At 41.6% G+C, this 22,345-nt stretch overlaps 1 protein-coding gene across 10 annotated transcripts in view; it reads right to left on the reverse strand.

Moving 5' to 3' along the window:
* The window catches only part of KAT6B (lysine acetyltransferase 6B), a 120,895-nt gene extending 106,166 nt beyond the window's left edge, over window positions 1-14,729 (reverse strand). For 3 of the 10 annotated variants that reach the window (XM_052798670.1, XM_052798669.1, XM_052798662.1), the window contains exons 1-2: window positions 14,085-14,271; window positions 6,185-7,080 (exon numbers count right to left, since the gene is read on the reverse strand). In XM_052798670.1, coding sequence (XP_052654630.1) covers window positions 6,185-6,805 — 621 coding nt within the window. In that variant the 5' untranslated portion in view covers window positions 6,806-7,080; window positions 14,085-14,271. The other 7 variants (XM_052798673.1, XM_052798671.1, XM_052798665.1 and 4 more) reach the window with 6 other exon arrangements.
* Between the last annotated feature and the right edge of the window lie 7,616 nt (window positions 14,730-22,345).

Raw genomic sequence — 22,345 nt, forward strand, 5'->3', positions numbered from 1 at the left:
GAATCAAATGCCACTCCCAGTTAAGACAGAAGAGTTCATAGAAAATAGCACAGATGAACAAACACCAACAGAACTACTGGAACTACACAGGATTTCTTTAACTCATTGCTGTCCATTTCAATACCAGGACTCACCACAGTATATCACACCAAGTAATTTTGAAGAGCGACTACCAAGAGAATCAAATTTTAGCAAGCCTTAGGATTAAACAGCTTGCAGTATAAGGTTTCGAATCACTCTCTGCAGTAAACAAGAATCATAAGCACATCATGCAGAACTATGTTCTAAAATATCCAACTTGGGGGAAAAAAGGACGAGTAGGATCTTCTGTGATGGTTCTATAGGAAACTGCAAACAGATGACCTGTTTGCAGAAACTAAGTCACTGACATCAGAAATTGGAACCCAACCTCCCCCCTGGCCCGCCTTACGAAGGAGCAGACCAATCTAACTTAGGAAATAGCAGTTTTTAATTTCCCTCCCACCATCCAATTCAAGGAAACTTTCACAAGCATGCTTCTTGGTTTTATCCCATGTGCTGAATTGTAAAATACAAAAAAGCCCAGAAGTCCACTATATCGATCTACAGTGGCATGAGCTGCTTCTCCATGATACGGGATGACAAGACTTTTCCAATTCAGTTTTAAATGCTCAAAAGATGAGGTAAGTCATTCTTCAATTTCTGGTAAGCTCTAATATCTCAAGTGTGAATAGGATCCATTTTTAAGCGTTCACTTGGCTTATGCATGGAGTTGGTACTTAGAGCATTCCAGAAGCTACAGGGAACAGCAGAGAAATGAGAGAGAGCAGCAGCACCTAGCAATCATCCCAGAACTTCAAGGACAAGAGCCACACACACCAAGATGCAGGCCACCCTTCCAAGAAATAAAGGCATCTTGTAAATTGAGATAATGAGAAGCACAAACATGAGAGTTTGTGTTTGTCAAGTAACACTAACGTTCCTCAGTCTTTTGTCACTGTGAAGATGTTACGAGGGGAGAAACACAGGTTGTCTCTAAAGGCAATAGTATTTTATAGATTGACAAAGTTCAAGCCTAGATTTCTTCTTTTTTTTTCATACCACTGCCTACAGTCTCTTTAACTGTAGCACTGCAGACATTCTCTTACAGAAACTTACCTATCACTGCATTTTGGTGCTCAGACTCACCTTCAGGAGCACAGACTCCATGTAAAGCCGGCTCCAAAGTTAGGCATTATGAATATCCCCTTATGTGTAAATCAGTAAGATACATTGTGTAGCACTTCCTTTCTGCCTAACTTTTCTGTTTCTGCTCAGTGGAAAGTCTAGAAGCCAAAGGGAACAAGGTAGAGCAAGCAAAGAAATCTCAGCCAACAGTCTCTTGTTGCCTACCCACAGGAAGGCAGGAAGCTGAAAAACTGAGCAGGGAGGAGCCTGGATGCCAAAAAAGCAATTCTCTATAGATTGGCCCTTTGCCTGAAAGACAGAAGGAGGAACACCCAGTGTCTGCACTGGCACAAGCTACATACCAGAAAACTGAAATTCAATCCATGCCAAGTTACACTTTGAAAAGCTAAATGTACGTAGGCCAGTGAAAACAAAATTAGATAGGAGTTCAGAGTATGAAAAATTAATAAAACAAGTTTGGTTTTGCATGAAAGTCAGCTTAGAAAGAAAAACTGAAAGTGAAAGGGGAATTAATAAAAATTTTCATGCCAAGAATCAAATGGAAACAACTATTAATACAGTTGTTCAGCTGTTCAGGAGAACGTTCAGGAGAACCAAGAAAATGCCATATGGATCAAGTCATGTCCATTGCACTGCATCTTTCAAAGTATACTTTAAGTAGGAATTATTCTGAACATAGCAAAGCTGTAATCACTAAGATATACTACACATTTCCCCAGCCCTCTGAAAATGTTACAATGGCCATTGCCTCTTCACCTTTGAAAGTTGGATTTATCCTTTTAAATCATGTTTAATAATAAGTAAATGAAGTGCTGTCTACAGCCTACAAACATCTGCTTTTTCGGGTTTATAGCCACACAGCATTTGTGCTCAGGAGATGGCTAACTCCTAAGACCTAGTAGGTTTCATGCAGTTCCCAAACTGCAGAACCCTCTTAGTGCTTGTCCAAGTGACAAGAAAAACAAGGAAGGACCCAGTGCACACGTGTGGATGCGCACAAAAACCACCACCAATACTGCCATTCTACAATTGACACCATTAAAGATAAATTAAACACCCATTTAAAGACTAATCATAACTTAAATACCACTTCACTGCTGCATTTCCAGAAGTGTACTTTAATGCATCAAAGGCTTATCAAAAAGCTAAATATCACTCAACATGTTCAGGTTGATTTTCCTCTCTGTTCACATCCTTTACTACTACATTATCAGTTTTCACACTGCATTTTCTCATTAACATACTCATACAGACCTTTTCAGAAGATGCTGTGTGAGAGAAGGTGTGAAGCGCAAGAGAGAAGACATCTATGCAAGATACTCTGAACATAAGGAAGAACACATAAGAGCAGTTAAATTGTTAAAACTAACTATGCACTGCAATATAGTGAAGTCCACAAGATCAAACTACTGAGCAACAAATTTCCTTCTTTTCCTGATTTCTTATGTGTGGGGTTGTTTTTTTTTTATTCGCAGGAAAGAAAAAAAAACATTGCAAGTCTTCATCCTAAAGGACAGCACTGTTTTCAGTTTCCCTTCATTGTTAAGGCGGCTCCACCTCTGGCTGGAGGTTGGTCCCTTAGCACACCAATTTAAACACTTTAAAACAGGCATTTTTTGAAGTGCTTTGATTCAAGTTACCTGTCCACATCAAGCAAGCATCTATCTTAATGTAACCACCAGAGTATTTAGGATAACTGGGATGTCCTTTTGAAATGTAATTTATACTACTCATTACACATTATATGATGTACAGCCTAGACACAGTATAGCTGATGACAGCTACTAACCTTCCAATGGAATCTGTCCTTCCTATGAGCCTTGTGCTTGCATCTCTTCATACAGAAGTGAAAAAGCAACCCTCCACACACTCTAGGGAATGGAAAGGGGTGGAGGAAGAGAAAATTTAAACAGCTGCACTGCATACTTCCTCTTCCTATAACTCAGAGTTGACATACATTTGCCCAAATCCAGAAGAGTGAGAATAACACTTGAAAGAAACATACCACTGTTACACAAATGCTTCCTTCTAGGCCTGTGGAGAACAGGAGGAAACACGGCAATATAAGCTACACTGCTGTAACTAACTGCAGCTATTTCTGCATCTAATGAAACAAGAGGACTAGATCTAGTTGCATTGGATCACCCAGTTAATATGAAGACAAAAAAAGCAGCTCTGTATCATCACCATCAAGAGGAAAATTTAGCACTTCCAGCTCCCTGTTCCATGTAAGTATTTCACGGCATGCAAAACACTCAACACGCCCATAACGTAGTCAAAGCTCCAGTTCTGCAAAACTAACTTCAGTGGCACTGCATTGCAATAGTATCTATCTTCTCAGTGCACTAGATACTCTGATGCCTGGGGGGGGTGGGGGGGTGGGCCAGGGCAGGCAAGAGAGGAGAGTGGAGGGTGGAAAGGAAAAAACCTAAAACAACCCACACCCCAAAACAAAACAGAAAAAAAAAAAAACCACCACACACACAGAGGCAGTACTATATCTCTTCTGACGACCTTTTACTCAGTCAGGAAGAAAGGTTCAGAGTCTGCATTTGGTACCATGAGTGTGAAAGTTCAGATTGCCAAAGAGAGCGCTGTGATGCACTTCTAATGCACTAAATCTTTGAACTGTTTCATTCTGATGAGATGTCAATTATGTATTAAAAAAGTCAAAATTACTCAAACTTCCACAGTCACCTAAACAGATTTCTGCACATCCTCCTGTTCTTTGTTCTCCTCAAGGAAAGTCAACAGAAGAGATACCTGAACTTCACCTCTAGTATTTAAAAACAAAAAACCCCAAGCAAACAGAAAGAGTCACCCAAACAAAAAAGCAGCTCTTACTTGTGCTAGCTAAATAAACAGCCAAAGAAACGCTGAAATACACCAATGTCTTCAAAGACTAGCCATTCCTAAGAGATGCCAGCTGGCTACATTTTACTGTATAAAATTCAATAAATAATCTTGACATGCCCCATACTGCCACTTAAATACTCCTAATAAAAACAGCCTAACAGTTTTCCTGCAGTGTCATTCTGCTTATTCATTAATTACCATCAATTTCAAATGAACATGCAGTCATATCCCAATAATAGACAGTTACGTACAGCTACTTTCAGAACTGTCCTTTAAGTGTATTTAAAGCCATACAGCCTGAAGACCAGCAAAAATCCCATATTTAAACCCAGTCTATATATATTTGCCCAGTAACCTATGCCACAACTAGTACAACTAAGCAGTGCACTACACCAATATGCAACTACTGATTCATGAACTTCACATCAAAACTATTTTTTTCAGGAGAAAGTGCATGCCGAACAGTTTTTAAACACGGAAGTCACACTGCTAATTTTGAGGCACCCAAATGAAAGCTTATTTCTTGCCAAAGCACTTGCTAGAGAACAGATTTGTTTGGCCAACTTCTAAAAGACAGATTTATCCTTATACCAGTATTTTAGTATGGCAGTAACGGCTTTTTCAGCACCATGACCCAACTAACATTCCTTGCAACGGATGCCAGCCTCAGTAGGTAGCCTAACAAGGGAGATTTTTGTTTCCACAGAATTCACATGAAGGATCATAGTATTAAACTATTTTGGTTGTTCAGTACTCCAGCCTTCAAATTTTTCATGCCACTAGAGTATCAGAATTACAGAAGAATCTCTGAAAGTGCTTAAACAACAGACAGCTTTATCGCTACAAGTAATTAAATCTTTATAGGGTATGGCTACAGCAGTAATTGCACAGTAAGCCACACTTCTGAATTTCCATTCTGATTATTGAGCATGAAGCTCCATGCATCCTTCAATTACCCAAGAAGTCCAATTTGACAGAAATACATAGATATCCACATATAAATGCAATCATGTTTAACACGTATTTAGAGAAGCTCACAAAAATCAACCTGCAGCTACCAACATTTGTAGTGTCACCTCTGACAGTTCCACAAGCAACTGTTCTTGTACGCTTCACTAAATATTTATAACACGAGCATTTTCTACTCTGCACCCTCCAGCACCTCATAATCAGCTGAAGGAAGAAGACAGTGAAAACCATCATGTAGTTTCTAGGAGACACTAATGGCACCTCTACAATGGCAAAGTTGTCTGGGTTATTCCATGCCAAAAAGAACTGCCACCAAACTTTACCACTGACAAGTGGAGGAAAAAAAAACCAAACGAAACAAAAAAAACCCCATCAAACCACCAAGTTACAAATATTCTAAGTAACCCAATTCAAGCAGAACAGGTAGCTTTTTTCCCCCAGGTATGCTGAAAATTCAAAACACACTTCACCATACTAAATGAGGAATGATCAAAGAATACCTACAGACATGTCTTTGACATGATCCTTTCATAAACAAAACACTAATTGACACCCCCTTCTCCCTCAAGGCTTAAACTCTGTGAATAATTAAACTGAAAAGAAGGCCCAAGTAAGAGCAAAAATAAACCCATGTAGGAAGTCCAACAAAACTGAAATAGGAGGATTCTGCAGTTTAGCTCGATTTGTTGCTCTGACACCTTTACTTATATTCCTAGAATATTTGTATTAACTACAGTTCCTATTAAGTTTTAAAGTTCAGTATCTACATACAAATATCTTTAAAAATAATAATTTTAACAGTCTTAAAAGTCAAAGAGTTCTACTGATAGTATTTCAGGTTGTGTTCAAACTATAAGAAAATCAGTACGTCCAGGCACAAAATTAAGGTAAAAAGGCCACAATCAAACCACATTGCAGATTTCAGCAACACCAGTCTGCCAGGCAAGACAGAACAATTTCACACCTAGAAGAGAGCATACAGCTGTACTCTTCCCTGCTGCTCTGTTTTATCTACTGAAAATCCAAAGAGGAAACTATCCAATGCACGGATCTTTGACATGCGTCCTCACTTATACACATTTAAACAGGTAAATAAAGAACAAGAAGAATCATTATTTTTGCATTAGGTAAATAAACAAAGAACATGAATCATTTTTGCATTACTACATTTACTCTCATTTTTCAGACTTACCTGGTCTTTTTCATGGGGTAGAAGGCTGACAGGTGGAAGAGAAGCTGGGAAAGTGCTGGAGTATTTTGGAGCAACTTTGCTTTCCAAACTGCCATAATTCACTCTATACTGTGGTCCATCCTTCAGTAATCTCCCATTGTTCACAGCACGTTTGGCCCCCAGACGCAACCTCTGCTGAAAGGCAGGATTGTTGAAAATATTTGCTAGGTCATTTTGACTTCTCAAATACTTCTCTATGTTCTTCAGGGATGAGCCATTTGGTTCTTGAAGCCCTTCAATTGCTCTTCTCAAGAGTTTATTCCAATCCACATTACGAAGCTCAGTACAAGCTCCTCTAGATCCCTTAACAGATTTAGAAATAGTGCCAGGTTTAACAGATGAAAACCGTCCAGGATTATCTGGGTCCTTGTAGGATGCAAGGCCTTTGTTGGTAACTTTAAGAATAGAACCATCTTGAACACTAAGTTCCAACTGTTCTGAAACAGTCTTCTTATCTAATCCATGGGAAGCACAAACAGCATGACATATTCTCTCTTCAGAAGGCCTTTGCTTTTGCTTTTTAACTTTTTGTATAGCTTCAAGAATCCACTCCGTATAAAGAGGGTTGGCAAGTTTTACCATGGTTGACCAGTAATTGTTTCCAGCCAAGAGTTACCCATAGAGGTTCCTCCTTGTCCTTTCAGCAGATCTTTCAGAGGTTGGTCACACCTCAAACACAAATCAAAGGATCCCACACACTGCTTGGATGTGTCTCAAAAATATCCATCCTGAGGAATCAGGAAAGGCAGGGAAGTATCTCCTGACTGAAACTTCCAATTACTTTACCGTTATGGAAAGGTAGAAAGGATTCATTGGTAATGATACTGGTACATCCTTACAAGAAAGTTTGTTGCAACCTTTAAAAAGAAGAGACAGGAAGAGAATACAGTTAATGCTGAAGTAGTGAAGAGAAACAGAATGCATTCAGACATGCATTCATATTGTAGATGCTGCAGTATGCAAAAATCTTTGCAAGATTGTATGCAATGTTCACCAATTCCTACCCCACCCTAAACAAGTCATCGTAAAATCCTTCCACTTCTCATAACAGTCAGTGCATTTAGTTTTCCTAAATTCTATCACCCCAACACTTAACCTACTACTGACTTGGTGGACAATTTCCATTCAGCCAGTGATCTGAAAATATTCTCTAAAACAAACTGCCTAGAAGTCATTCCTAGACTCACGGATATAAGAAAATTACCATCTGCATGGATTATACATGCACAAAAGAAAAACAACCCAGAAACCCCCCCACAAAACCAAAATATCTCCAACTGATGACAGTCAAATTATTAACCACTGCCATTTCTTACAGTATGCCGTTTATAAGTGCCATGCCGTATGTTGATTATACAACTCAGAAAAATCAAAACCAAAATATCAGAACTGAGTTACTGGTATTACATCCTTCATTAATACCTAGGTACCCTAAAATACAGCAAGGGATCACAAAGGCACTTCTCATTCTAAAGGTGTGCAGTAGAGAGGCATGCACTTTTGATACAAACTCTTAGGAACAGAAATGAAAGTGAAGTAACAGGAGGCATTTTCACATAAATACGCTGTCAGCATGAAGACATATAAAGAGGTCACATTGACAAAATATGTTTTGGTGACAGTTTAATGAACAATTTTCTTTACTTATTACAGAATATATCACTCTAATAGAAAATTCAGTGGCTACAACAACTTATATAAGAAACCTGAAAGAACATCTTGAATCAGGAGTTTATTCATCCTGCAGGACAATATATGAAAAAAAAAAATTTTAAAAATCCACACAAATTAAACTAAGACAGTCGTCACCTAACAAATAAATAAATATATTTGAAGTGTCAGGTTTTTCTGCCATGAAATGTGAGGAAGAACTTTTGAAGACATTAAAAGAATTGTATAATCACTTCAAATCAAAGGAAAATAAATAAAAACCAAAAGAGGAAAATCTTCATTCTCAATAAATGTGTTGTCTTGTAAGGAAGAAGATTCACTGGTTTCACAGCAAAATCTAAAACTGAGTTAATCTGAAACTACATTTATAAAGCTATGGCAAGCAACCTATAACTAACAATAATATCTATGATTACACAAGTCTTGGATCTCATTTTTATTCATTTATTCAAGTCATCTTGCATTTCAATCATGTTTAAAACTTGAGTAACTTATGTATGGGAAAAAACTGAATTGATGCAGCCATCTAAATTATTTTCAACTTGTTAAAAAGATTCCTCTGCAACCATGAAGAGAAGAAGTACAAAACCCACTTTTGGTCCCATACCTTCTCCTCCCTCTACCCCCTCAAAAATCTCTTTAAATATGAACTCCAGATCATGTTTCACACATCATTATACCTACACAACAGGATTAGTAACAAAAGAGCAGCTGGTTATTGGTGAATATAAATTTCTTCTATACCCAAATAGTAGAAATATCAAACAATTCATTCTATGACTTTGTCATTCTTTAGGTTTGATTGAAGCTTAAGCATTTTCAGATTTATAAATATGAAAGTTCAACTGACAGCCAGAATGAAGAGACACATTTCTGATACAAATGCAGGGCCTGAATGTTTAATTGGCTCTCATACTGAACCCTATTGATCTACATGGATTGGATCCTGTTTCTTGCTTCCAATCTGTACTCATGCAAGTTACACTTGATAACAGTTCTGTATATTTCAAGTATTTGTAACAAAACAGTAACTTGTTCTATAAACAAAAATTTTAATTTAATCCAGCTAGCAAGAGCCATTCTTTCCCTAACGGCATTATTTATACTCACTGTTTTCAGGTAATTCCAAAATAACACTGTAGCTGCAGAATGCAGACAAATATAGGGAAGAAAATAGTTTCCATGGTATTATGAATCCTACAAATTCTCTCACAACTCTGACACTGAATACAATAATACAACAAAGCAGAACTCTCTATATAGTGCAGGCTCACTCACATTGAGACTATTTTATACACCCTGCCTATCAATTTGGCAATCCTCTGTAGCAGCTACATATAAAGCTCCAGATTCCTAGAAAGCTACTTTTAAGTTTAAAAGTTATTTAGTTAGGCTGTTCTACTATGAGTCTTCGTGAAGATAGTCAGTACTTAATTAAATGCTGAACACTGCATTTGCTGAGTCAGACATACTTGCCTCATTTTTAAACCTACTGCAGTACTGTTGTATTAAATTTCACACAAGCAACCACAACACTTCCATTAAATTCCAGAACATACAGTGCAGGGTCTGTTCCAAGTACCTGGACACTGATGAACATTTCAGTATAAATGCTATAACTTGTGGCTTACAGGAATTTTTATTGGCCAGTGACTGTGGCAAAAGGCGAGCATAAACGTGTATCTTCATGTAAAGTCTGCTGCTTGGTACAGGAATTCCACAGCAATATACATTCAGAACTACATTTTTACTTATTTACTTAAAATTCCCTATGTGTAATACAACCTCCTGCATACTAGCACCTACTAAATCAACACTAGTTGAGTGTATCAGCACAGAGCTTCCAACACACAGGATAAGATATGTCAAGAGGAAAATCAAGACATCTTAAATTCACACCTTCCAACAGAATCCAAGTTCGTTCTGCTTTAGGAAACCATGCAAAGCTCATCTGATCCAATTTTTGAATTGTTCTACCATAACCTAGAGTCTTGGTTATTCTGCCACTTTGACTGCATTTGTACTTGAAGCGTAGCACCCTGACCTCCACAACTGATATGACAAGGTCTACCATCCACAAGATTCAGCATAACCTCTTAACAACAAACATCTTTGCCAGCAATATAATTCAGCTCAGTGATCCTGGACCTGTAAGTTAAAGAGGTCTTTCATAAATCAAGTTAAGAGAGATTGATCCAAGATTGGCAATACAGAGATACATACATACACATGCTGAGGGACTGGATAAACACGAAACAAACTGCTTTAGAAACAAACTTTCCAGATTCAACATAAGAGGATGCAGGGAAATTCAAAATGACATTCAGGTTGCTAAGTTTAGAACTTAATTTTACCAAAACCACAAAAAGGTGGTCATACATCATTTAATATAAAAAGTACAATGCTTACCCAAACAGATTTTGAGGAAATACCAATTTTACGAGTGATTATAGATTAGTAGCAGGCACTCATGTCTATTTATTAATTTTCCTCCCCTCATAATTAAATAACTTTTAACCAAACCCTCAGCAGTACCCGTCCAATCACAGATTAGATTTTCCAGACTGTTAAGTACACAGGACCACTTCCAAGTTTTATGGCAACTGTCATTAAGCTCTTTCTATGTCATATTCCAGCTTCTACGCTCTATGGTATCTTATTTATTTTGAAAATAAGAACATTTGAGAAAGTTTGATTGCACTATACTACTGATCAAGTCTGTTAACAAGTCTGCTATAGAAGAGCTGCAGAACATAAGCATTCGGAGGGTTAAATACAATACATTACCTTCAAAACATGAAAAGCCATCTCTAGTCAAGGCTTGTCCCTTTACCTAAGGCATAAATTATCTGATAAATACAAAGAAGTTGCAAAATTGCACCTTGGGATTTAGAATGAATGCAAATATGTCCTTTATAAAGCACACACCTATTGCACAGCTGATTCTAATTAAAGAAAGCACTGACTGAACATGTCAATCTTAGATGTCATCAGTAATCCTATAATGAGGTCTTTTTTAGACTGAACTAGTATCTGGAATTATTTCCAAGTGATCAGATTGTGAAAACAAGCTGTGTAGTCAGAAAGAAAGAAAGAAAAAAAAAAAGTTAGCTCTGCTTCCCACCCCCCAAAACAAAACTAAAAGTTATTACACAAGTATCCGAAAGCATTTCACAAAATACTATCTAAAGTGGTTTTTTGGAGAAATTCATGAAAAATTAACTCTGGCTGTCTAAAATGCTAATGCAGTTAAACTTCTAAAAACTGAGGTTAACACAGCTACCAAAAAAAGAAATAGGCAGGGCGGGGGGGAAGATGACAGCAACTTGTGCAACCTGCCGGTGACCTGTGAAGCACAATTTCATTCTGCTCCCTCCCACCTGCTCTGCACACACCCAGGAGAAGCAGCAGCAGGCCAGCTCTCTGCTGCAGCATCAGGGTCAGGTAAGGATTGCAGCAGAAGAGGAGGAAGAGAAGACTGCCATTGCATTCAGTAAGCTTTTTGCCATTTTTCTTTCCTCCAAGCCATTACTTAGAATTCTGCAGCTAATCAACTCTGTATTCCACCCCCATCTCAATTAATGATGCAAAAGAGGCAAGATACTTGTTTCCCCATTGCAAAATACATGCACCTACGAAGAGAGAGAGAAAGCAGATCCTGGCAAGGACTCCCAGCACACATGACACTCTTAAAATTACTCAGATCACGAAGCCAGCTATTGCATTATTCTTTATACAACAGTTTTCAATTATAACAAGGAAGGGCAATGACACTTGCACATGCTTTAAACAGACAGACGAGGAGACATTATAGTAACTTCAAAACTACACCAAAGACTTGGGGGTGTGGGAAATAAGAGTGAATCAAACTGATGAAGTGCTTGCACTCTGCGATACCTCACAAGCTAGTTTAAGATAATATGCTAAAAAGCAGTTCACAACATGACAGCAGCAAGGACCACCAGAGGAAACAGCATCAGCACAACACAACACCAGCAAAATCACCCAAATTCACCCTTCCCACCCTCTTCCATGGAATTTCTTAGCACTTCAAAATACAGCACTAGAGAACATCAGGGAGCATGAGAGGGTAATATTCACTGCCAGCAGTTAACCTGGGAAGAGGGTTTCAGTGGAAACATTTCTTCTTGGGATAGAGATCCTCAACAGAAGGGGTTTCTGTTCGCTTTTTGTGGAGAGGGTTATTTTCAATGCTCAGTGACAGAATGCTAAAGGTAAGGTCTGGGCAAAGAAACTAGGGTGCGAACATTGCTTCCGAAACGTGGCTTTAAAGGCTTGAATATTTCCCTCCCCAACTTACTTAACATTTTTGCAGTATACCCAAGCCATGGAGATTTGCAACGCCTAGTGCCTAGCGCCAATGCATTGTTGTATTTGACAGGGGCCGAGCCGGGGCTGGCTTTTGAACCCTCCAAGCCTTCCTCCGGGATTTCTTATTTCAAAGGCTGAAACCCCAAGCCCGCAGGCGCTGCTCCCCGGGGCACGGCGACCCCACAGGACAGAGCAGCCGGGAGAGGACGGCGACGGCGTGCACCTGCACCCACCCCACGGGGGCGGCGGGCGGGCGGTACCGGGGGCAGCGGCCGCGCTGGCCCCCCCCGCCGCGCCCGCGGGAGGCAGGCTGAGAGGGCCCCCCCTCCCCGGTACCACTCACCTCCGCGGGACCGGGGCCGCGGGGGGAGGAGCCTCCTCCAGGCGCCGCAGCGGCTCCCCCTGCTGCCGGCTCTTCCCCTGCTCCCGCGGCCAGACTGCGCCAAGGCGGCTGCCCCCGCTGCTGCGCTGCCCCCCTACCGGCGGCCGCCGCGACTCCCCCTACCGCCGCGGCTCGGCTCGCCTCACCTACGCCGCCATTTTGTTTCGCCCTGTTGTACTTAACGTGAATCCGACATGACACTGATTACAGCCCAATGGAGTCTCATTAAAACCTTACCTACCCCCGCGCCCCGCCCACCGGCGCCCACCATTGGGCCGTCTTGCGCACGCCGCTCCACGCTCACAGGCCGCGGGCCCGTGTCCGTCAACCGCCCACCCCGGCCCTGTTCCGCCCAGCAACCAGCCTCTCTCTCCCATTGGAAGGCGGGGCATGTCAATCACGAAACACGCCCCTTCCCTCCGCGCTCAACTCCGCCTAATGGTGAGAAAGGGCGGGGCTAGAGGCTGCCATTGGCTGCCACCGCCGCCACACACCCGCATGGCCCGCCCACCCGCCCGCCACAGCCCGGCCCGCCTCATTCCTGGGCCTCGAACGCTAGTGATTGGTCACCCACCGCAAGCGGAGGCGAGAGTTCTCGCAAGCCCGCCTTCCGGTTGGCTACCACTGCCGTCCGTCTGGTCCCCCCCCCCCCGGCCTCGCTACCCTCCCCCACCCGCCGCTGCCCCACCCGCTCCTGAAGTTTGTTCGAGAGGGCGATCGCTAGCAAGAGACACCGGCGGCGGCCGCCTGAACCAGTTCGGCAGGGCGGGCGGGCGCGCGACACACACTAATAAGCAGCCTTAAATACTGAGCGTCACGCGCGTGCCTCAGATCCTGCCACTCACCCGGGCGGGCGAGATAGAGCAGCATGCTCCCAGCACAACCCTCCCAAGGTGCCTGGCAGTGGCAGCCGCTTATCGCGCACACACACATACACGCGCACACACACACACACACACACAGAGCCCGCACGGCGAAGGGAGGGGAGGAGGGGGTGGGAACGGCGACAATGACTCCCAGCTCTACAGCCACATGCAGGTCCCTGCAAGTTTCGCCATGCGAAGCACAGGGACTTCTCTGTCACCCCGTCTGCGAAGGAACAATTGCCGCCTCAAAAGGACAGGGTGGGAGCATGCAACACAAAAACCTCAGCCATCCCCTGCCTCCCTCCGCCACTCTATTCCCCCCCTCCCCACCCCATCCAGCCCAGCCATCACCTCCTGCTGCTGCTCCCCCTCCCCTGCAAAACGCAGAGCATTGCAATGCATTTACCAAGCACAAGTGTCTGCAAACACGTGCATCAGCCTCCAATGCAAAAAAAAAAAAAAAAGTACCCAGCCTAGTGACAAGCCCCCTGCACTGAGAGAGGGGAGGGAAAGGGGGTTATTATGGCAAATTGCAGCCTGTCACCCAATGCAAAACAAAACCCATCGCATGCTCCCTATTATCCCCCACGTAAACTCCTGGGAATCTAACCTCCGATGCAGGTTTCCCCCCTTTGCTTGCAATGACCTCCTTTCTCTGCCTGTGTGTGTTTCTGCAGCAGCGGTTCCTGCGGAATGTGCTGCCCCTGAAACGCGATCGCGGCTCCTCTCTCTCTCTCGCTCGCTCTCTCCTTCTCTGTCTCTCGCTCGCTCGCTCTCTCGCTCGCTCGCTCTCTCTCCTGGCTGCAACCAGAGCCAGGAACACAACAACAACACAACCTCCCCCCACCCCCTTCCCCAAACACATACACACTGAAGAGACCCAGCCAGGAGAGCCAGACGAGCCGGGGAGGGGGTGGAGGGAATCCCCAGCCAGCGGATTGATTGCACCAGTTACCTTCTCTAAGCCCCTTCGCAAGAAGGGAAAAAAGAAGATGAATACAGAGAGAATACCTTGTCTCCCCTCCTCCTCTGCGGGGCTCCTCTTCTCACTCCAAAATACTAAAAGGTGGACGGGCAGATCAGACACAAGCGTTCGGCTCACGGCGGGGGAGAGGCGGGGGAGGGGAACGGCACGAACAATTATCATTAATTTAGAAATTAAAACAGAAACCCACCCCAGACCTCCAGCCTTCCCGATGCCGAGCGGACGCAGATTGCGAGGACTGGTGCTAAGACACAGGACCTGATAACAGCTAATTGAAAGGTTAATCTACATAGGCTGTGACAGAAGAGGTCCCTCCCCACTTTTTTATCTGCTGTTGGCAAGTGGGAAATTGAGCTCCCCCCACCTTTTTCCCTCAAAAAAAAAAAAAGCGGGGGGGGGGAAGGGGGAAAAAAAGGCAATAAAGTTTGGGGGGAGGTGCGTCTCCGCGGCGGCGGCAGGCCGCGAGCGCGGCGGTGTTTTGGGGCTGAGGGACGGGGCGCGCGGGTGGCCGTTGCGGGGCGCGTTGGGCGGGAAGGCGGCCTGAGGGGAAGTGGTCACCGCCGCCTCCCGGGGGGCCCTCACGCCGTCCTCGGGGGTTTGGGTTGGGTTTTTGTCCAATATGGGGCGATTTAAAACGTCTCGATGGAAGCACCACCACAGGCAGGCTTTGGCAGTTCAAGGGCTTGAACAGTTCCTCGGTCCGGAGGAAGGGGGCTGTGTTTGAGGCAACCATAATTAGTCTGAGGGATGAAAGGAGGGTGAACGCATTACAGATGTTGTCCTCCCATTGAGTTTGCCATAAATGTAACAAGACTTTATGAGGAATATATTTTAACGGACAAGGTGATAACACATACGGACTTAAAACTCATTTAAATGTTTTCTCCATGCTGTCCTGAGCCATGCTGCCAAAGGCCACTTCACCACGTCAAAGTTTTAATACTATTTGTGATTGTTTTCTGAGCTATGGCTAGCAAACACTGCTTTTCACCTAAGTATGGCATGACAAAATACTATAGGGTATATACCATAGGGTACCATGCAAGGGAGGAAAAGGTAATCTACCTACCTGAGCATCTACTTGAGTAAGCACCAACTAGACACCCCCCCATCTTCCCAAATTTGAAATGTGACCCATCTCAGAGGTCTCCTAGACATCCTCTTTTCCATGTTTTGTAGGTGATGTGTTGCATTAGGTGCCTATCTGCAAAGTTTTCTAAAAATACCTGGTCCTGAAGAAGAAAAGATAAAGATTAAAAAAAAAATCTCCTACTAGAGTGGGTGGAAAATGACGTTCTACAATAAATTAAGAAGGTCTTTCCTAGATCATGTACTGCATGTAGACTGGCAAGCCAACAAAGTTTCCATAATAAAATCCTAAGCGTTAAGGTTTAGTGCAACTTCTTCAGAGTCAATTGCTGGAGATGCTGTATAAGGAAGCTCTTTGGTCATGTTTTAGAGCACTGTAAAATTGAATGACCTACTTACAGAAAGCTACGGGGTGAAAATAATATTCCAGCATGTATCTATGATACCATACCTGTTGACCAAGGTTTTAGTCTTTTAACTGCCAGGTGCAGCCTTTTAAACATAGAGTGGGAAGTTGGAATGTGTAGTGACCTAATATTTGTTGGAGAACCCTTCAAGGTTCATGAATTATTCAGGACCTGGCTGTGTTTGAAAATAGTTTTTAAATTATTGGAAACAATATAAATCATTACAGCACAATTTGTAGTAGAGCATTACATTTGCAATACTATTCTGAATGTTGTGTCAACATTTCCATGACAAAATTTTTTTTCTTTCTGGGAAATTTACAACTTGGTTAGTGGTAAAAGAGAAAAATAATCTCTTGAAACTGAAACTTGGCATGGCACATCCCAGTTCAGAAAACAAAACACTGGAGAAAACTCGACAATCTGTTTGGCCATTTTGAAATTACAAGTGTGCTGAAGACATAAGTAGTAGCACAGAGAAAAAAATTATAAAAGTCTCTGGTTTAAATACTTTCATTCTTTCTTCTTAATTTAATTCTTTTCCTAAAAATAAATTTTATAGGACAATATGTCATTGGGTGTTGTGTTCCAGTTTTTAACATACTCAAGAACCTTTTGTTTGAAGAGAAACTCCTATGGATCTTGACATTTACAGATGTATCTAACAGTATGTAAATTGTGAAGTTAAGCACATGAACCTCTTTATATATGAATCATCCTCCAGCAAACTTAGATCCACTCTCACTGTCAATTATACTATTTCCCAAAATTATGACTTCAAAAGAGTTGTGCTGTGAGTTTAGGGCAGTTCAGTTTGACACAGTGCGTGTTACACAAACAAGGCATAAGTACCTGAAACACTTTGGATCTAATGGAGAATGTCTAATATGTTGTGTGCATTTGGGTTTGTGATCTAGATAGGAAATGTTTTTGTTTTATTGTATGAAAAAAGCCCCTACATTAAAAATATCCATAGAAAAGTTATAAGCCCATCAAGGAAGTTAGTGTAAGCAATAAAATTTACACTTTAGCATGTCTTCTACTGTCAGACTTTGGGGGATTTACTCTCCCATAGCCACTACAAAACTGCTGAAGTACAGCAGTTAATGCCCCTGAGCAGTAACAGGTGCCTAGACACCTACACATTGAATACACCTATTCCATCTGCTAAGATGTCCCTGATAATAAAAAAAGTGTCTAAAATCAAACCCACTCTCATCTGCTTTTAGAAGTACTATGGCCCATTTCACTCTCTTCCATTAATTTCCTTGCTTTAAGTATAGCTTAAATATCCTTATTTAAAGGATTTCTTCCCCCCTGTGGAAAAATATATTTGATTGCACGTGTCTATTGTAGTGTTTGTAGTAAGCATACACTCCTCTCCAAAAGTCCTTAGGAATATTCTAAAACTGCATGTATGGTTGCTATTTTTGGATCACAAATGAGAGAAAGCAAGAATTTAAGGGCTGAGCATGGTCTGAGTTAAATTCAGTTCTCAAAAATCAAAATCTGAGCATGGTCTGCCTTAAATTCAGTTCTCAAAAACTAAAAATCTTAAAACTGCTATATGTATAGCAGTGGTGTAAGACAAGCTGGAGACTACTGCTTAAATGAAGCCCAGCTGTATGCAGACCAAAGTCATCAGTATACAAAAAAGAACGCTAAATTAGAGTTTGAACACTCATTTGAAATCAGTGAGAAAATTCTTGTGCATGAAATTACTGCCATATATAAGAATAAGAATTTCCCTGTGAGGGCTTTCATCGCTGGTGCAGTTCCATTAGAACTAGTGGGGCTGCTACATATTTAGAAACAATTATATAGTTGTCCATGTTGGTATGGTGACAGATCTCTATTTATCTTTGGAGCTGCTAGAGGGTGAAGTCTTGACCCCCATCAAACTCTGGCAAAACTTCCTACAACTTTAACAAAGCCAGGATGTTCCTTCTATTATTACCATACATAACCACATATATGACTGCAGTCACCTGGAAATTGCCTCCCCTGGCATATGCTGTTCAAAGAAGTGACCTTGGGGAGAAAAGTCATCCTAAGAGTGCAGCGAGTTTCTTCCCAGCCTCCACAGCCATCCTGAGCATGTCCCTGCTGATGAGCTGAACGCATGTATTCTTTACCTACACCACCTCCTCTGCTTAGCTCACGTGCCATGGGTTCAGCAGCTTTCCTGTAAACCTAGCCTTCAACCTCATATTCCTTGTGGATTAAACCAGCCTTTTCTTTTTTCATGTATGAGATTTTTTTTTTACAGCCTTTTATATTGTAATTTAATCTGAAAGATTAATCCATGTAACTAAGTCTACCCCTCTGAATAGAAGCAGAACATTTCTTGGTTTATGTATGAGGATATACATTGCAGCACACAACAGAGCATCACTGCCCAATTTAAGCACTATTAATAAATACTAATATAGATTATATTAATATATACACGCATATATTTATACACACACAGACACACACAAAGTGTTGGCATGTTTTCTGATCATTTGCTGTCTCATCTATTACATTTAATAAAATTGAATAATAGTATAAAATAGTCTCCTGCTGCCATATTACTGATTTGGGGGCTTTTTAATTCCTGAAACTAACAGATTATAAAGTAAATACTGTAAGAGTCTCAACTCAGGAGTTGTAATTGGCATAATACTGTAATTTGGAAATAAGTGTTTGTGGTAGATCAGCTGTCATCCCACAGGGATGGAGACAGTGACTTTTTATAATAAATCCCACATGTTCCATTCTACTCTGGTAAATATACCACAACTGCCATATCAAAGTACTTTACAATCCTTAATTAATTAGTTCCTATAAGAGCTCTGTTAGGTGAATGTATATTATTTTTCCTATTCTTCAACCAGAGTTACAAAGCATAGAGCAAAGTGGTTAGAAGTGGATGCCAGCTTAAGAAAAAATCTGGCTACCTGAGTTCCAAGGGCCCTGCTGTAGCCACAAGAGATCCAGTTACGGAGTAGTTGTGCTAGTCATGTAGAAGAAACCAGTGGCCTGTTAACACATATTTGAAACCTTTGCAGGAGCATGTCTTTTTGCTGCATTAACTATTATACATTTTAAAGAAGCAAAAGGATGAATAGAATTTAGGAGTGCAAAGGAAAAGGCTAAAAGCAAAGCAGAAAAAAGCAGATGGCTTTTATACATGATACATCCTATAAGATGGTGTCTTTCATATACACAGTATCTCACAATACTGCATACAGAGGTTCTATTTATACACACATGGGATTAGTAAGTGATTAATAGATGTTTTAATAAATGGTAATCAATTGTTACCAGTCCAATGGGTCAATAGGGTTTTTTTATAACAATAGCTCATCATCGTCTGAAACAGCCTACCAATGTATTTAAACTCTATACGCTTTGCATAGAAACACCTGCTAATCTTGTGTTAAACCTCACAAATGGAATCTTAATATAAAGTGTGACTCAAAACAAATTTGCTGGAGAAAAAAGGATTAGCACCTAGGCTCCACAGTAAATTGTTAGTTATAGCTATACTGGATTTAAGTTTCTCCTTTTGCCATGTAAAATGCACTGATATGACAGGAAGCATTTTGCTGCTGTGTGCAAGAGTAGTGTTTTCTAGGCTAATCCCAAGAGGAAGGCCAGGGATATTGCAGGACTCTATATCAACCAGCATCACTGAACTTGATGCAGCTTTGTGTTTTTATACACATTTACAGTAATACTTTGTGAGGGCAGCTGATGAGATGAAGGATGGAATTGAAAATGAATAAAGATCAGTTTGCCCAGAGCTTAGTGAAAGATGCCATAATCAGGGGCTGCTCAGGTCCTTCTTGCTACTGTCCCGCTGCAACTAGTTAGTCTAGGTGAAAGGGGAGGATGCTGGTGTTTGCAGGAGCCATTTTAACACCTCAGCTTGTCTTTGTGAGCTTTAAAGTAATTAACTCTCCAATCATTGTCGGTTGACTTTGTCCACAGGTTTAGGTTTCCCTCCCACTGTTCCCTTTGGGGATATTGGGTTGTCACTTCATGAGGGGAGGGGGATTCTTTTTAGAGTTCACACAAAATCCCTTTCACAGTTTCCCAACAGCTTTTTGTGCTTTCCAAACTGCTGGAATTCTCTCTTGCTCTCTGTTTTAATGAACATTACTTTTATAACTTTCTCCAGATCCAACTGGACAAGAAGAGAGAGGAAAAAAAAAAAGCCTCTCCAAAAAGCCTGGCATCACACTTGCAGAGCCCTTCAGATGAAAAGGCGGCCATCCTCAGTACTTAGAAGCCAATAAAAGAGACTGCAAAGGCAGTTTTGCTAAATAAGGTTACTTTGAGCCTCTAAAGGATCCTGACAGTCCTTAATGTAACTGAATGAATCCTCACAACTTCCAACTGTGATGTGGGTGTACTACATTCTAGTTCAGTTTTAGCCAGGGGAAAATTTCCAGACTTGAAGTTGTTGGCAGTCTTCTATTGGTCAAACATTGCCAAGAAACATGGAGAAAAAGGGGGAGGAGAGAGGTTGACCATATTTTTGTTTAATCCCATTCTCATCCAGTTTCCACTATTTTTTTTAATCCTATTAATAAGCTGAAGAAATGGAAATGACCGGAGAGGCTGTTATCAGCCACATAATTTGGAGACTATTCTGCTGCTGCCCAACCCTTGATGTACAACAGCACTAGACAAGCAGCCAGAGCAATAAGAAATATGACTGAAAGGCACACCCACCACATTTCAGGCTCAACGGACAGTGAAAACCCTCTCCCACTGCAGAGCTGGTTGGAGCACTTCCCCTTTCAACTTCTGCTCAGCAGCTCCTGGCACACCCACCTTCTCATAAAGGATGGGAGTTTGGGAAATACCCATGGGACAAACCAGCTCTGAATTTGCTGAGCCCAGGCTTAGAAGAACCTTAGGTCTGCTCTGTATTGTTTGAAAATTGAGCAACCTCCACTGTAGTCTTTTACTTTTGCAACTTGAACCAAGTGGAGTTTGGCTGATCTCGAGGACCAAACTGCTATCTCCAGCTGGATTTTTAGCTAGGACTGTATGATGTTTTCTTTACTTTCTTTGTTGGCAGCATTAGTTGTGAGGTTCCCTTGCTAAATAAAGCTCTGACTGCACAAACAATTTATTTCAGTCACTTCCCATAGCTGCTGGTACTAGAGCAACTCTACCTCTGTTAGCTAGGCTAGGAGGCCTGTCAGAGTCAGGTGGCAATATACCACATCATTTCAAATACCTTTCAGAAACCTTTAGATTTGCTCAATGCTGCTTTAAAAACAGCCAGTGGCTTGCTTGTATTAGGGGTCCCAACCTGACTAACTCCAGTTGTTAAATTACTGTCACGCACAGTAGGATTTTGTATTAGATATCCTTTGGGAAGGAAAATCTGAGTGAAAAGGGATTTGGGGGGCAGGAGGGACTTGTTTTTCTGTGTCAGGTAATATGAGAATGTGAACTACTGTAGAAGCTGGGAAGAGCTAAGGTAATAATATATGAGTGCTGGAAACATGAAATATCTTCTTCATACACATTGAACCACACAAACTGTCTCCTCAGTGGTAGATAGGATAGGTAGCTGGTGATTTATGAAGATGTTAGGGAAGGAGTTGCATTATCCAGCATAATGAAGCCCTTTGTTTATGTCATTAAAAACAAACAAAAAACAAAAAAAAAAAGAGGGAAGTTCTACCTCTCAGCTGATGGCAGAACCTGGGGGAGAAGCGAGATTGTCAGAATTGTTTCCTAAGCACTGGCCAGAACCCCCCAGTTATCCTGATATTATTCCCCTTTGTTATTCGATATCCCACAGTGCCAGCTAAGTCAGGAGTTGTCACACTCCTCACTGGTGCAGCAGGATACAAAATAGCTGGGGGTGGGGAGGAATACTGGAATGGTTAGGAGGTGGAAGGGAAAAGGCTTTTTTTTTTTTGTGAAAACAGTAGCACCAGCTGCATCCTGCAAGTCGCTAAATTAGCCAGTCAGTTGTTTTTCTTTTAATTTTTGTGTGAATTCAAGAATAGGTTGTGGATGTCTTGGCAACTCATGAATGAGGCTCTTTATGAAAGAATTCACCTTGCAGAGGGGCTGCTGTCAGATGCACAAGCCTCTTTCCATTAATTAAGCTGCAGAACATCCCCTCTTTTTTTTCTCCCCATCCCTCTCAACGCCTGGGTAATCAGACCCTGTGTCTTTCCATAACATCCACCGCTGTCTCTCTTGCTCCTCACAGTATTTCACCCACTCTGTTAATTTTGGGCTGCCAGATTTGTTGTTGTTGTTGTTGTTTTTTTAACACAGCTTATTGCTGCTAAGTGAGATATCATGCTGCCTGAGCTAAGAACCAAGATGAATATTCTGCTCCACTGCAACCAGCAGCATTCTCTATGC

This window comes from Harpia harpyja, chromosome 10 (genome assembly GCF_026419915.1).
Source record: "Harpia harpyja isolate bHarHar1 chromosome 10, bHarHar1 primary haplotype, whole genome shotgun sequence".
NCBI classification, from domain to species: Eukaryota; Metazoa; Chordata; class Aves; order Accipitriformes; family Accipitridae; genus Harpia; species Harpia harpyja.